This window comes from Pogona vitticeps, chromosome 4 (assembly GCF_051106095.1).
Source record: "Pogona vitticeps strain Pit_001003342236 chromosome 4, PviZW2.1, whole genome shotgun sequence".
Classification (NCBI taxonomy): domain Eukaryota; kingdom Metazoa; phylum Chordata; class Lepidosauria; order Squamata; family Agamidae; genus Pogona; species Pogona vitticeps.
In genome coordinates, this window is record NC_135786.1 from 70,578,642 (window position 1) to 70,594,297 (window position 15,656).

At 43.6% G+C, this 15,656-nt stretch overlaps 1 protein-coding gene across 4 annotated transcripts in view; it reads left to right on the forward strand.

Moving 5' to 3' along the window:
• The window catches only part of ACOT11 (acyl-CoA thioesterase 11), a 128,819-nt gene that overhangs the window by 111,093 nt on the left and 2,070 nt on the right, over positions 1-15,656 (forward strand). For all 4 annotated transcript variants that reach the window (XM_078392899.1, XM_078392900.1, XM_078392902.1 and 1 more), the window contains 5 exons: positions 10,905-10,971; positions 13,125-13,208; positions 13,543-13,676; positions 14,391-14,522; positions 15,032-15,158. In XM_078392899.1, coding sequence (XP_078249025.1) covers positions 10,905-10,971; positions 13,125-13,208; positions 13,543-13,676; positions 14,391-14,522; positions 15,032-15,158 — 544 coding nt within the window. The remainder of the gene's footprint in view (positions 1-10,904; positions 10,972-13,124; positions 13,209-13,542; positions 13,677-14,390; positions 14,523-15,031; positions 15,159-15,656) is intronic.

The window sequence follows — 15,656 nt, forward strand, 5'->3', positions numbered from 1 at the left end:
AGTTCCTACTGTCCAAAACATCACACTCAGTTTAGTACATCACCAGAACACCACCCACAATCACACCCCTGTCTTTTTGGAGAAACAACTTGTTTGTGGAGAGAAAAGTCCATTTGAATTGTTTTGGCTTGAAAAAAGTCAAAGTGCCCAGCAAGAGAGAAAGAGAAAAAAATCTGTATCAGAAGCAAAAAGAGTCACTTATTTTAGTGCCTTTGCATCATATGATCATTAAAAAAACTGTGAATTCTTCAGTTTTATACCTGCAGGAAATCCTGCAGTATTTTGGCCATGTAGCCGCCACAGCCTAAGTCCCAAACCTCCGTGTCTTATGGGGAGGGATTTTCAGGTTCTTGATGGCATGCTTTGGCATCCACCAAGGCCAGGCTGATGGATATTCACTCTGTGCAAGCTTGTCTGATGTGCCCTTGGCATCCAGGTTGCTGCCTCCTCTGCTCCTCTTGGTTCGTACATTGAAGCTAACAAGGCCAGGGTCAACACAGGGAACTTCAGTATGAAATTGGCTGAGGGAAACTTAACCAAATCCAGAATTATTCTGAGAATTAAACTTCTGAATGTTTGGCCACTCCTCAAACTGGATATGGGGCAGATACGTTAAATAGGGATATATCTCAGATATATTGAAGCAAGCTATAGTTATTGATCACCCCATTCCTAAGGAGCTTAGGGTGCAATCAGATAGGGAAGTAGCTCATGTGTGGGGGCCCTTGTGGCACAGTTCCACCGTGAGCTCTTTTCTGTCGATCAGACAACATGCAGGAGATTGTGAACCGGTCAGACCTTTGCTCTGTGCCCAAGCTGGATCTTTTTCATTCAGTGTCAGGGCTACTCTCTTTTTTTGGATCTGGGCTGGAGCAATTCCTGTACACACAGAAAGATTGCTTTAAGAGTGATCATTCTCAGTAAAGAAACCTTTCCAGTGAGATTAGACACAATCCTCTCTTACTGTCTGGCTGCACCCTTATTTGGCACAGCATGGGTAAGGTGCTTGCCTCCCCCAGCTTCTCGTCAGCAAGTACTTTACACATAATCAGAAGTACAATTTCATGTACTTTGTGCATTCTTAGAAGTATAATTCCTTTTACTGTTAGTTTACTTTATTGTGAACAGTGTGATGTAGTGGATAGAGTTACAAACTAGGACTCAGAAGTCCTGGGTTCAAATCTTCCTTCAGTCATGGAAGCTCACTGGAAGTGTGGTACTGGTAAAAAAACCACTCTTTAAATATCTCGCTTACCTTGAAAGCCCTGTCAGGGTCACTATAAATCACTTCTGATTTGGTTGCTCATAAAAACAATGACTACAACCCTTCTAATGCTCAGTCTCAGCACTTCAAAAGGGACAACAGTTGACCCTTTTGAATAGGAGAGGGTAGTGGTGTAGCCAGGGTAGCCAGCTGACTAATAATTGTGTGCTATCAAGATATCAAGAGAATGCACACGAGTAGTTTACCGTTCCCTTCATGCCTGCATACATTTCCAAAATGGAGAGAGAAAAATAAATTTGCTCTTATTAAAAGGAAGAAGAATTTCAGGAAGACTTTTAGGAAGCCATTTTCTGTAGCAACTACAAAATTCGATATGTGCCATAGCACCAAGTAGCCAGATATTATATGCCCAATGGTATTCTAATACCCAAACTTATTGGAAAGAGAGGGAAACAAGGGAGCATAAAAGAAAAGTTTTCATGGAAGAAGAGGAAAGCAATCAGGAAAGACAGTGTTAAGATGAAACTTGTTTTCTCTCCCTTGCTCCTGCACTCTGTTTCTTTGTTTTTCCAGCAAATCCATTTATAAAACAGCCCTTCTTCAATTCTGGGCTTCATTTGGTCTCCAGCTCTGCCTTGCGGTGACATCAGAGCCCCCTTCAGTTTGCCTCCTGTTATGTCACTAAAACCTCATCGTGTATTTATAGCCTTGTTGTTTGGTTGTCTCTAATTCATAATTTATTACAGAACACAGACGGAGACCGCATGCATTATCCTTAAGGCCACAGTTCTCGGGGCAGTAATGCCAGATCAATGCATTCTCTTGAGAGTAGTGAGAGAAGGCAGGCTAGAGAAGGAATGAAGATCAGCAAACACTGTGGGAGCCCTGCAAATTCAAGGCTACAGTAAACAGCATGTGTTCTGACACAGGGGCTCCCAGCATCTTCTCACAGAGAAGCCCCTCTTCTTGAACATATGTATTTCTTGCATATCCATTTCCTCCTGTTGCTGCCAAGGCATCTGCTTGTATGCCTCAACCACAGGGTCCGGTTGCAGTGATGCAGCAGGCAGAGTGGTAAAGTGGCCTTTACGGCACCTCGCTAGGCTTTCTGTTTGTACAGGGTGCTTAGAATGAAATGCAATTCTGTTGTGGGGTAGAGAGCTTGGAAGAATGGCCTTTTAGACTTTGATTCCCAGAATCCACCAGCAAACAGAGCCCTTAGGGGATTCTGGCAGTTGTAGTAGGAAACCCTCACATTTTTTGAAGCTGAGCTTGAATATGAGACATTTTGGAGGCTGTGTCACAAAATAACTAAGGGAATAAATAGATTGGTGGATACGTCCCTGTTTCTTTCTGCCTGTCTCCTTTCTCTTTCTGGTCCAGCTTTACTCATTCCAAGTTATTGTGGTTGTAGTTGTTGTATGTCTACACTGAAGGAGGCACCTGGATGTTTTTTTTAAAAATCCTAAGCTAGTGCTTCCTCTGTAGTCTTATACAGAAAATTAGAAATATGCAAACTAGGGGGTGACTCCATATGACCCTCTGCTTGTTTTGGGGCTGCAACTCTTATTATCCCTGAGCACACGGGTAAGGGATAACTTATAAGACAGATGGAAGTTACAGTTCACAGTATCTGGAGGGCCAGACACTCCCCATCCTTGATACAAAGCTTCCTATGTGTGCATCCTCACAAATTGCCCATCTCAAGGATATGTCAAACTGAAATCCTGATACTTAATGTAAGAAAATTTGTAACTTTTCAGTATGTTGCTAGATGGCGAATAAAAAGCACCAGGAACCACGCAGACATATGGGCTGTGTGCACCTGAGAGGCCGAGGTTGAAATAATAACAGAAGAATGTGGATTCCATCTTCTTTTTTTAACCTAAATCAACACATTAAAAACTGATGGAGCTCATGGTATTAGGATGGAGTCTGGGGACTGCAGACCTGGGAGTTGCTGGCACTTTTCTACTGATTACTTATGATTCAACAGATTAACACAGGGAACTCTCCTACAACCTTATCTTTGTCCTGAATTAGGAGGTGAATACATTGACAAATAATGTGGGAAAAGCTCTGGAACTGGGATGGTCTGATTTGCACTATTTTCCATTAACTACACGACATAAACATTGATGTAAATGAGCCCAGCACCCTCCTCCATCTGTGCTATTTTTGTCAGCTGTTGGGGCTTCTACTGTTTTTCAATGAATGAATTTGCATTGGTTCAGACAGGGTAATTGCTTGAGCTGATGCAGCTTCAAGGCTGAATGGGCAACTAGAAGCTGGCTCTCCCAGCTTCCTTGTTCAAGGTGAGAAGAGAAGAAGCAAAGAGGCATTCACGGGGTGTCAGTTCCCCTCAACCGAGCATCCCTTGTCTTCAAAGCCGTTTTTAAAGGGGCTTGATGCAGGTGGTGGTACGCTAGGGCACCTGGAGATCAAAGAGAAAAAGTGGACAGGGAGTTAGTAGAGAGCAAGGAGGAAATGGTTAATCAGCAGTTTCTTAAGGTAGCTCTGACGTGTCCATTTCTCCTGCAATCTGGAAAGCTACAGCAGAGGTACCTTAAAAAGCTGCAATTAAGATGCATTGCTGATGTCCTCATCTCTCTCTGCTGACCCCTGTGCAGAGTCAGCTAAAGCAAATTCACCAGGGGAAACCTGACTTCCAAGGTGCAACTTCACAGCAGATCAGTTCACATTTTTCCTGCTGTGTAGTTGCACCCTTAAAAGAAGTCATTGTTGTTTAGTTGTTTAGTCGTGTCCGACTCTTCATGACCCCATGGACCAGAGCACGCCAGGCCCTCCTATCTTCCACTGCCTCCCGGAGTTGCGTCAAATTCATGTTGGTTGCTTCGATGACACTGTCCAACCATCTCATCCTCTGTCGTCCCCTTCTCCTCTTGCCTTCACACTTTCCCAACATCAAGGTCTTTTCCAAGGAGTCTTCTCTTCTCATGAGATGGCCAAAGTACTGGAGCCTCAGCTTCAAGATCTGTCCTTCCAGTGAGCACTCAGGGTTGATTTCCTTTAGAATGGATAGGTTTGTTCTCCTTGCAGTCCAGGGGACTCTCAAGAGTCTCCTCCAGCACCACAATTCAAAGGCATCAATTCTTCGGCGGTCAGCTTTCTTTATGGTCCAGCTCTCACTTCCATACGTCACGACAGGAAAAACCATAGCTTTCACTATTCGGACTTTTGTTGGCAAGGTGATGTCTCTGCTTTTTAAGATGCTGTCAAGGTTTGTCATCGCTTTCTTCCCATGAAGCAGGCGTCTTTTAATTTCGCGGCTGCTGTCTCCATCTGCAGTGATCATGGAGCCCAAGAAAGTAAAATCTGTCACTGCCTCCATCTCTTCCCCTTCTGTTTGCCAGGAGGTGATGGGACCAGTGGCCATGATCTTAGTTTTTTTGATGTTGAGTTTCAGACCGTTTTTTGCACTCTCCTCTTTCACCCTCATTACAAGGTTCTCTAATTCCTCCTCACTTTCTGCCATCAGAGTGGTATCATCTGCATATCGGAGGTTGTTGATATTTCTTCCGGCAATTTTAATTCCGGCTTGGGATGCCTTCCGCATGATGTATTCTGCATATAAGTTAAATAAGCCGGGGGACAATATACTGTACAGCCTTGTCGTACTCCTTTCCCAATTTTGAACCAATCAGTCGCTCCATATCCAGTTCTAACTGTTGCTTCCTGTCCCACATATAGGTTTCTCAGGAGATAGGTAGGGTGGTCAGGCACTCCCATTTCTTTAAGGACTTGCCATAGTTTGCTGTGGTCCACATAGTCAAAGGCTTTTGCATAGTCAAACAGAAGTAGATATTTTTCTGGAACTCTCTAGCTTTCTCCATAATCCAGCGCATGTTAGCAATTTGGTCTCTAGTTCCTCTGCCCCTTCAAAATCCAGTTTGTACTTCTGGGAGTTCTCGGTCCACATACTGCTGAAGCCTACCTTGTAGGATTTTGAGCATAACCTTGCTAGCGTGCGAAATGAGTGCAATTGTACAGTAAAAAAAGCAAAGTGTGCTGCTTATATACCGCCCCATAGCGCTTCAAGCACTCTCTGGGCGGTTTACAATTATGCAGGCTACACATTGCCCCCCCAGCGAACTGGGTACTCATTTTACCGACCTCGGAAGGATAGAAGGCTGAGTCAACCTTGAGCCGGCTACCTGGGATTTGAACCCCAGGTCGTGAGCAGTTTTAGCTGCAGTACGGCGATTTAACCACTGCGCCACGAGGCTCCTGTAGTTGGAGCATTCTTTGGCACTGCCCTTTGGGATTGGGATGTAGACTGATCTTTTCCAGTCCTCTGGCCACTGTTGAGTTTTCCAAACTTGCTGGCATTTTGAATGTAGCACCTTAACAGCATCATCTTTTAAGATTTTAAATGTAGTTCAACTGGAATGCCATCACCTTCACTGGCCTTGTTTTTAGCCATGCTTTCTAAGGCCCACTTGACTTCACTCTCCAGGATGTCTGGCTCAAGGTCAGCAACTACATTGTCCGGGTTGTCCAGGATGTCCAAATCTTTCTGGTATAATTCCTCTGTGTATTCTTGCCACCTCTTCTTGATGTCTTCTGCTTCTGTTAGGTCCCTCCCATTTTTGTCCTTTATCATGTCCATCTTTGCACAAAATGTTCCTCTAATATCTCCAATTTTCCTGAACAGATCTCTGGTTTTTCCTTTTCTGTTATTTTCCTCTATTTCTTTGCATTGTTAATTTAAGAAGGCCCTCTTGTCTCTCCTTGCTATTCTTTGGAAGTCTGCATTCAATTTTCTGTAGCTTTCCCTGTCTCCCCTGCATTTTGTTTCCCTTCTCTTTTCTGCTATTTGTAAGGCCTCGTTGGACAGCCACTTTGCTTTCTTGCGTTTCCTTTTCTTTGGGATGGTTTTTGTTGCTGCCTCCTGTACAATGTTACGAGCCTCTATCCAAAGTTCTTCAGGCACTCTGTCTACCAAATCTAGTTCCTTAAATCTGTTCTTCACTTCCACTGTGTATTCATAAGGGATTTGGTTTAGATTATACCTGACTAGCCCTGTGATTTTTCCTACTCTCTTCAGTTTAAGCTTGAATTTTGCTATGAGAAGCTGATGATCAGAGCCACAATCAGCTCCAGGTCTTGTTTTTGCTGACTGTATAGAACTTCTCCATCTCAGAGATAATTCATGCATCAGGACTTTCAATTACCGTATATTTACAGGTATGGATTCAGATATCCCAAGTACAATAATTCTCATTACTGATTCAATATACAAATTCTCCCTGTGGGTTTCCCCTTGAGTTGTGATGGCCTTATTGAAATGCTGGAGGTAGAGTTTTAAAAAGTTAGTTTTTAAGACTGCAGTACCCAGAACTCTCTAGTGATAGGGCCACTGGAAGGGTGACTGGGGAATTCTAGGAGCTGTGATTTTCTAAAAACAACAACTCTGCTTGAGAATCCATGAGTAATACATGAGTTTCTTCTGTTACAGAGCAGAAGGGAAGGGGGAACTGTTTAACTGTGTTGAACACCCTTGATTCTTCTCTTAGTTTCCTTGTCGGGCATGCCTCTGTGAACTTTGCCCTGTCTGGTCTCTCATTAAGGTTCCCTGTTTGAAACCTTCTTAGTATTTTAGTTTGCTAGAGAGAGACCTTTCAGTAGTTGATACTGTGGACCTCTTCACCATAGGTTTCACGCTGAAGGTCATAGATAGCAGTTATCAGTCAAATCTCTCTATCTTCACGTTTTCTTATCTTATGCCCCAAGAATGAGATTATAAAGAAGTGATAAAGTTGAGCAAAGAACAAGAGCATCTTGTGACTCTGACTGTCTGTGTAACTTTGTGACAATTTTCTCCAAGGTTAGAACAGGTTCCAGAAGTGCAGTACACACCACTAGACTGAGACAAATCACCTGCTTGCTTCTCCTTTGGGCCCTAAACAAAAGCTCAATACAAACCGCAAAACCTGTTGAAAAGGGGGTCTTAGTTAATGAGGGAAGCTGGTAGAATTAACTCAACTGCTTTGGAGTGGACCTGAACTGCGATTAGCCTTGTTTTTCCCTTGGTGTGCTGCTTTATTCTATTCCACATACAGAAAACCAGAGTGAATGGGATGCATTTTGCTAGAATGCTTGTAGTAAAAACCTCAGCCATAACCACACCTTGATTCAAACATATTACACCTCATGTTAGAGAGGAAAGGTTGTGGTATATCCTGCTGGCATCTTAGGTTCTAACTACTCTGCAGTTACCAAAGGTTGTATCTATGAACTGCTATTTGTTTTCAGCTGTGGGATACTTGTAGCCCAGTCTGTTCAGGCCATAAGTAAGTTTATTTTGGACACCTACCAATTTTTGCTTCATTTTCCCCCGACAAGGTTGAGAAAAATCAGAAAAAAGGACCAAACTATATGCCGTCCCACCCCATCCATGTCTTATTAGTGTACCTCAGTGTCCAAGCCCATTATTTATTTATTTATTTATTTCATTTATACCCCGCTTATCTGGTCATTTGTGACCACTCTAGGCGGCTTACAATTATGTGTTTTCTGGTTGCAGAAACCTTCTAAAGTTAAATATAACTGGTGAAGTGTTGGTCATCTATTCCACTGGTTTTTAACCTTGGGTTACTCAGGAGTTTTGGACTGCAACTCCCAGAAGCCTTCACCACCAACTGTGCTGGCTGGGGTTTCTGGGAGTTGCAGTTCAAAAACATCCGAGTAACAAAGGTTAAGAACCACTGATCTATTCCTTAGGTTGGCTATGTGATCTCCTACTTTCTTCTGATGAATTTCTCTTGTAAGATCTCTTTTTCAAACTCGAGTAGTTTTAATTCTACATAAAGATAAAAAACTTGAAGCTACTGTCTTCTGTAACCAAGCTAGCTCCGATGGCTTAATTAAACTGGCTTTATAAACCATATTCAGGCATTTTGCCTGACAGAATGTGGGGATACAGGAAAGCCCTGGCTTCCATGTTGCTACCCCACCTGGAAGTCCTGAAGACCTTTGCATGGAGGTCTGGATAAGCGTTGTAAGTATGTTCAACGAAATGCTTCTACAACACCTCTGCAGATCATGCTGAACACATGAAGTTCTGGAGGAGTTCTGAGTAGCATGAAGATGTTAGTTAGTTAGTTAGGCATCCTTCAGTCTCGAAAGACTATGGTAGCGTGCTCTGTATGGAGGGCTTGGAACAGCGCCTAGTGTGGCTGAGGAGGCCAATTCGAGAGTGACAGTCCCTTCCACACTGAAGACAAATCCAGTCTGTCCCCTGTCCGGCTCCCTGGTTTTGCTGCTTTTGTGACTTCCTCTTTGCCTCGGCCTGCTGGGCAAGGGTCTCTTCAAATTGGGAGAGGCCGTGATGCACCGCCTGCCTCCAGGCTGAACGCTCAGATGTCAGGTTTTCCCATCTGTTGAGGTCTATTCCTAAGGCCTTCAGATCTCGCTTGCAGATGTCCTTGTATCGCAGTTGTGGTCTCCCTCTGGGGCGCTTTCCCTGCACTAATTCTCCATAGAGGAGATCCTTTGGAATCCGACCATCAGCCATTCTCACGACGTGCCCGAGCCAACGTAGACGTCGCTGTTTCAGTAATGTGTTCATGCTGAAAATTCCAGCTCGTTCTACGACTGCTCTGTTTGGAACTTTGTCCTGCCAGGTGATGCCAAAAATCCGTCGGAGGCAACGAATATGGAAGCTGTTCAGCTTCCTCTCCTGCCGTGCACAAAGAGTCCATGACTCACTGCAGTACAGGAGTGTGCTTAGAACACAGGCTCTATAAACCTGGATCTTCGTATGTGTCATCAGCTTCTTATTGAGCCATACTCTCTTTGTGACTCTAGAGAACATGGTGGCTGCTTTGCCAATGCGTTTATCCAGCTCGACATCTAGAGAAAGGGTGTCAGAGATGGTTGAGCCGAGGTACACAAAGTCATGAACAACCTCCAATTCTTGTGTGGAGATGGTAATAGAGGGGGGTGAGTCCACGCCCTGGCCCATGACTTGTGTTTTCTTCAGGCTGATTGTTAGTCCAAAGTCTTGGCAGGGCTCAATTGGTGTAGAGCAGGACGCCAGGGGCTACTTCTGACGGTGGGAGAGGTCATTGCACCTCACTAGGTAGATACCGCCCGCCTTAAGCTGGGCAGCCCCCAGCCAGTAAGGTGCTACCTCGCCACGGTCTGTTAACTTCACGGGGTGTGTGGGGTTTAGGGTCAAACCCGACAAGCAGATCGATAACCGTGCACCATGCAACAATCGTAAGAAAATTTCTGCCCTTAAGCTGGGCACCTGGAATGTACGGACAATGACCCCTGGCTTTCCTAACGACCTGCAAGAAATAGACGATGTGCGCAAGACAGCTGTCATTGACATGGAACTGAGTAGACTGCAGATGGACATTGTTGCCTTACAAGAGACAAGACTGCCAGACTCAGGATCTGTCAAAGAAAAAAACTTCTCATTCTTCTGGCAGGGAAAACCATCGAATGAGACCAGGGAATATGGTGTTGGCTTTGCAGTCAGAAATACTCTCCTGAGATGCATTGTTCCACCTACTGTGGGGAGTGAAAGAATCCTGGCTCTGCAGCTCCACTCATCAGCAGGACCAGTAACCCTCATTAGCGCATATGCACCAACATTGTCATCCACTCCAGAAGTGAAAGACAAATTCTATGACGATCTGGCAGCTACTATCCAAAAAGTCCCTGAAAGAGAGGCACTGTTCATTCTTGGAGACTTTAACGCTAGAGTGGGTGCTGATCATAATTCTTGGCCCACTTGTCTAGGCCGTTTTGGCATTGGAAAGATGAATGAAAATGGCCAACGCTTGCTGGAGTTTTGCTGCTATTATGGTCTTTGTGTCAGCAACACATTCTTTAACACGAAGCTGCAACACAGAGTTTCCTGGAGGCATCCAAGATCCAAGCATTGGCATCAGCTCGATCTAATCCTCACTAGACGTTCCAGCCTTCCTAGTATTACGATCACACGCAGTTACCAGAGTGCTGACTGTGATACTGATCACTCCCTGGTGTGTAGTAGAGTAAAACTACGAACAAAGAGAGTATATCACACGAAAAAAGAAGGAAGACCACGTATTGACATCAGCAAGACTTGCGATCAAAGAAAAGTGAAGGAATTTGCCCAAGCACTTGAGGAAGTCCTTCCAGGTCCGGCTAATGCAAATGCACCTGAACGATGGGAACACTTCAAGAACACTGTCTATAGCACCGCTTTGTCCACCTTTGGCAAGAAGACCAAAAAGATGGCATGAAGATGTGGAGTACAGGATAAATGAGGGCAGCCCTAAACCCACCACAATTTGAACCATTCATACTTTCAGGGCGATTGCCTGAATAGGCCTGTAGTCAAAGCAATCTGATCTGGTTGAATGGCTCTCCATTATTGTACCTTGCATGTGGAACCTAAACCATGGGGATTTCTCAATTTGTATATAACACGTGGTGTTCGCTATGTAGCCGAGCCTCATGACCCTGTCTATCAATCTGAATACTCTTGTGGTTTTGTTGTTGCTGCTTTTTGCATACAAAGCAAGAGACTATATTTCGTTTTGTTTCCAAGGAAGGTCATTTTCAAAACACATCTGTTGTTTCTTTTTAAGCACATATTTAAGTATTTTAATTACTTTTTGTTGACAGTGGACATTACAATGAATTCTTCTGTTATCTGCAGAAAATATGTAATTTCCTGTAAGCACACAGAAGTACCTTTGTCGGTGCCGTGGGATGAAAGTAACAAGGTAAAGTCAACGTTGAGCTCCATGCACAGTGCTGACTTCTGCAGTAATAGCTTTAGATTTCAGGGCCCTGTTCATGCCCAGGAGAATCTCCTGCCAAATATCTGCCCCTCTTCCCCAGTTTTTACAACATGGAAGAGGCACATAGCTGCCTATAGATGAATGAGATTCCAGCACCATAAAGCAGGTGAAGAATCATGCAGTCTGTCCATCCCTTGCCATTTTTTGTGTCTCCTAGAACTTTTAAAGGTAAAAAAAAATGTATTCTTACATTTTATTGGCAATAGGTTGGAGGGGTGGGGGGAAAGGATATTCACCCAAGAATCCTGGGGTGAACTGAGCCTACCATATTGTTTTCTCATACCTCAGAAGTCTAGATTGAGAGTCTTTTTATGGAAGGGAACTAGAAACGCTTTCTAAGAGCAGAGATAAAGTTAGGATATAATGTTTGCTAGAGCTTTGGAAATGGTACTTTTAGAATCCAAGCTAGCTTCAAGGTAGCAGCACCATGAGATGAACAGTGTAAGAGAATCTCCAGGTGGTAGGTGGAACCTTTATAGTGTGGTGTGGGAGAAAGCATCAGAAACCGAAAGCGGAAGTCATTTACAGTGGGGTCTTGACTTAAGAACGGCTCGAGTTAAGAACATTTTGACTTAAGAACCACTCTCATAGGAAAATATTGACTTGACTTACATACTTAGATTTGAGTTAAGAACTGAAAAAAAACCACGTGGGAGGCAGGGAAAGTGCAAAATTTGAACTTTCAGTTAACTGTTGGCCAGTGAAAAGGCTGCCTGTCTGCTTCCTCACTCCTTCCAGCGTTTAGAGAGTGGATTGGGAGACAGTCTTCGGACTGCCTGGTACTGTACTGCCTGGACTGTATTTTCCCTGCCTTCCCTGAACCTTTCTTGACCTAAGAAAAAAAAAGAAACAAAATATCCCCCTCTAGTGGTCGAAGGCAGAATAGCAGCTTCCCATTAGTTTCTATGGACGGAAAAGAGCAGATATGGATCAAATGGTTTTCAATGCATTCCTATGGGAAATGTAGATTTGACCTGAGAACTTTTTGACTTGAGAACCGCCTTCCAATACGGATTAAGTTCTCAAGTCAAGACTCCACTGTATAGGCTAATCCCTGTGGCCATATGACGGTTCCCACTGATTCCCAGGACTTGCCATTGTGTAACATCTCAAGAAATTTGATGGAAACCTATGAATCTCCTAGACATTTTCAGGAATTCAGAACTGCAGAGTCTTTGAGTCCCCAGTTATTCCACAGAACTCAATGCCGTAAAGGACATGGTACATAACATAATTTAAAATGACAATTATGCTCTCACTGATGTCATTTATTTCAAGAGTATTGAATATCTGCTAGGTGCTCTGATAAAAGTTCACAGCAGTCCTTGCCTACAGGCATATACTGTAATTTAATGATGATGAAGTTAAGAGCTGGTAAGAGACTTAGTGAGGTGTAGTGGATAGAGTGACAGACTTGGGTCCAGGAGACCCGAGTTCAAGTCTCTGCTCAACCATGAAAACTCACTGGGAATGGTAAAGGTTCCCCTTGACATTTAGTCCAGTTGTGTCCGGCTCTAGGGGGTGGTGCTCATCCCCATTTCCAAGCCATAGAGACAGTGTTTGTCCGAAGACAGTTTCCGTGGTCACATGGCCAGTGCAACTAGACACTGAACGCCATTACCTTCCCACCGAGCTGGTACCTATTTATCTACTTGCATTTACATGCTTTCGAACTGCTAGGCTAGCAGGAGCTGGGACAAGTGACAGGAGCTCACTCCGTCACGTGGATTCGATCTTACGACTGCTGGTCTTCTGACCTTGCAGCACGGAGGCTTCTGCAGTTTAACCCACAGCGCCACCACGTCCCTATCCAGCAATGGTAAAACCACTCCTTAAACATCTTGTATGCCTTGAGAACCTTATTATGTTGCTGTGAGCTGGATGTGATTTCATGACACATAATAACAATAACAAGAAGAAAAAATGGGAACAAGATGTGTCATTAATTAATTAATTAATTAATTAATTAATTAATTAATTGGAAACAAGACATGCTGTTGTTGGATGCCTTGGCAAATAAAATCAGGAGATCAAATTGTCTTTGTGCACTGTATTTGCTTGTCTTTCTAATGCAGGTGTATCTGAGTTACAATAATGTTACAGCACTGAAGACATTAGTTGCTAAAGCTGACTGGGTGCCTGCATCTGAAAGAGACAAGGTAATTAGTGCCATCCTCAGACTATTGTATTTAACCAGGAATGCCCTGTTCAAGTATCTAGTGTCTCCATATGTTTTTCCAGACCCTGGTGTCCCCCTACAGATGTCACACTCAGCAACGGGTGGGCACAGCATAGAGTCTTTTGAAGGTGGACAAATCTCATAGAATCCAGAAGAGGCCTTTTTGCCTGCAAACCCTACTCTGTGTAGTGTGCTGTGTCTTAGTGTGAACAATTGTGACATTGCTTGCATTTCGTTGTATGTGAATTGAATTGTGATCAAGATTATTTTAGTTAGGTTTGCCTTCTTAACTTTAATGGCCTTTCTGTCTTAAGTTCAAGATGTACACATTGGAGGAGGACACGTTCCTCTCTATCCGAATAGAGATGACCACCTCTATTGATGCCATGCAAGCCTTTTTGCTGCTGTCAGATCTCCAACGCAGACATGAGTGGGACCGTCACTATGCGTAAGTACTTGGGAGAAGTCATGGCTTGCCACAGTTAGGAGGAATGTCCACCCTTTCCTCCCTTGCAGCATTAAGGGATCTTTCTCCCCAAGCAATTACTATGAAAACAGAAGCTGCAGTTCTCAAAAATGGGATTTTATGTCCAACAACATATGTACTGGCTTCTTAGTTCATAATACACCTGGCCAAATGATTGACCTGGAGCAGTGCTTCCAAATCTTGGGTCAACAGATATTTTTGGACAACATCTTCTAGAAATCTGGGCCAGCACAGCTAGTGGTGAAGGCCTCTGGGAGTTTTAGTCCAAGAACATCTGGGGACACAAAGTTGGGAATCATTGACCTAGATGGACCACATGGTACATGAGATCCTTGATCTAGTACTGTGTCTTTCACCATCCCCCAATTATTTGTTCATCCTGAGGATTATCCAGTGGATTGTTCTTTCCATTGTACTGTACGGCATATTCCACAGATTCCCTCCTAAGAACATAGAGAAGCTGTGTTGAATCAGAATAAATTCATTTCTAGCCATCTTATTTTCTGCAGGGACTGAGCAGATGCTATTGAGAAGCCCAAATGAAGGTGAACTACATTTGTTCCCCTGCAGACCTGACTATTTACATGTCTGCTTGCCTCACATTTCTGAAGAGATTCAGTTTTTTTATTTCTGGTTCCTGGATTTTGTCTTACACACAAACAAATCCTTTTGCAGGAGTTGTGAACTTGTCCAACAAGTAGACAAAGATGACATGATCTATCATGTCATTAGCCAAACTATGAGCGAGGAAAACAAGCCTCAAGACTTTGTTGTCCTGGTGTCACGAAGGAAACCATGCAGCAAAGGGTATGTCAACAAGTACTGCCTCTCTATTCTGAATACAATAGTCTTGCCAAATTTCTGAAAGTAAGCGGGGTTGGGTCCGGTTAGTACCTGGGTGGAATACCAGCTTTCTTTGGGTAGAGTCAGAAAGGAGTTCTGTTTCAAACCTTGGAGAGCTGGTGCAAATTAAGATTGAGAATATTGAAAGAGATAGACCAGTAGTCTGACTCAGTATAAAGGCAGCTTTTTGGTTCCCATTTCCAGGGCATTGATTCACCCTGAATATTGTGTATACCTATCTATAAAAGTCACGTTGGCATTCAGTTCATTTTCCTCTTCAAAACCAGCTTTCAGTTCATTTTTTGCCTAATAGTGAATGTCAAGAAATAGATTGAAGTTCATGGCAATTATATCAAACAAGTAAATAGTTAGAACAAGGATGTGGTGGCGGCGGCTGTGGGCATGACAACTGTCAAAGCAGAAGGGGGAAGAATTTACTTTCCTTGCACTAACCAAATGGCTTTCTTTTCCAGTGATCCATATGTTGTAGCTTTCAGATCAGTCACATTACCAACACATCCAGCAAAGCCAGAGTATACCCGAGGGGAGACTTTATGTTCTGGCTTCTGTATTTGGCAGGAAACAGATGAGCTCGCCAAAGTAAGAATTTGTCTCTCTAGCAGTGTGGAAGAGCAATGGGCAACATTGGCACTATTTCAGCAATCCTTCAAATTGTGGTTTGGAGTCCTGGGGCTGTGTCACAAGCTTATGAATTTCCTCTTCCCTGTTTATGTTGGGATTCACCTCTCTCTTTCCAGGTTGCTTGAATCGTAACTCACAGTGACACTGAAACTATGACATGATTATTGCTAATCTCCAAACCAAATTCTAAGCCATGTTTGCACACAGTAGTTTTGAGGTTAGTGGAAGCTGTGTCTGCCCAATTTGGACAAACCTGGAAGAGGTGAAGGGAACTGGCATGTAAGGGATGAGGAAAATGTGAGCCCAACATTTTCTCAAGCCTCTAAATAGAGCCGTTTCACAGCGTATTTTGTGTGTTTTGTATTTGAATTACCTTACTTCGTCAACCAGCTTTTAGAAGCCAGTATTTCAGTTCAGCTTCCTGGCTTTATGGAGTGGCTTCCCTCCAATTTGTAC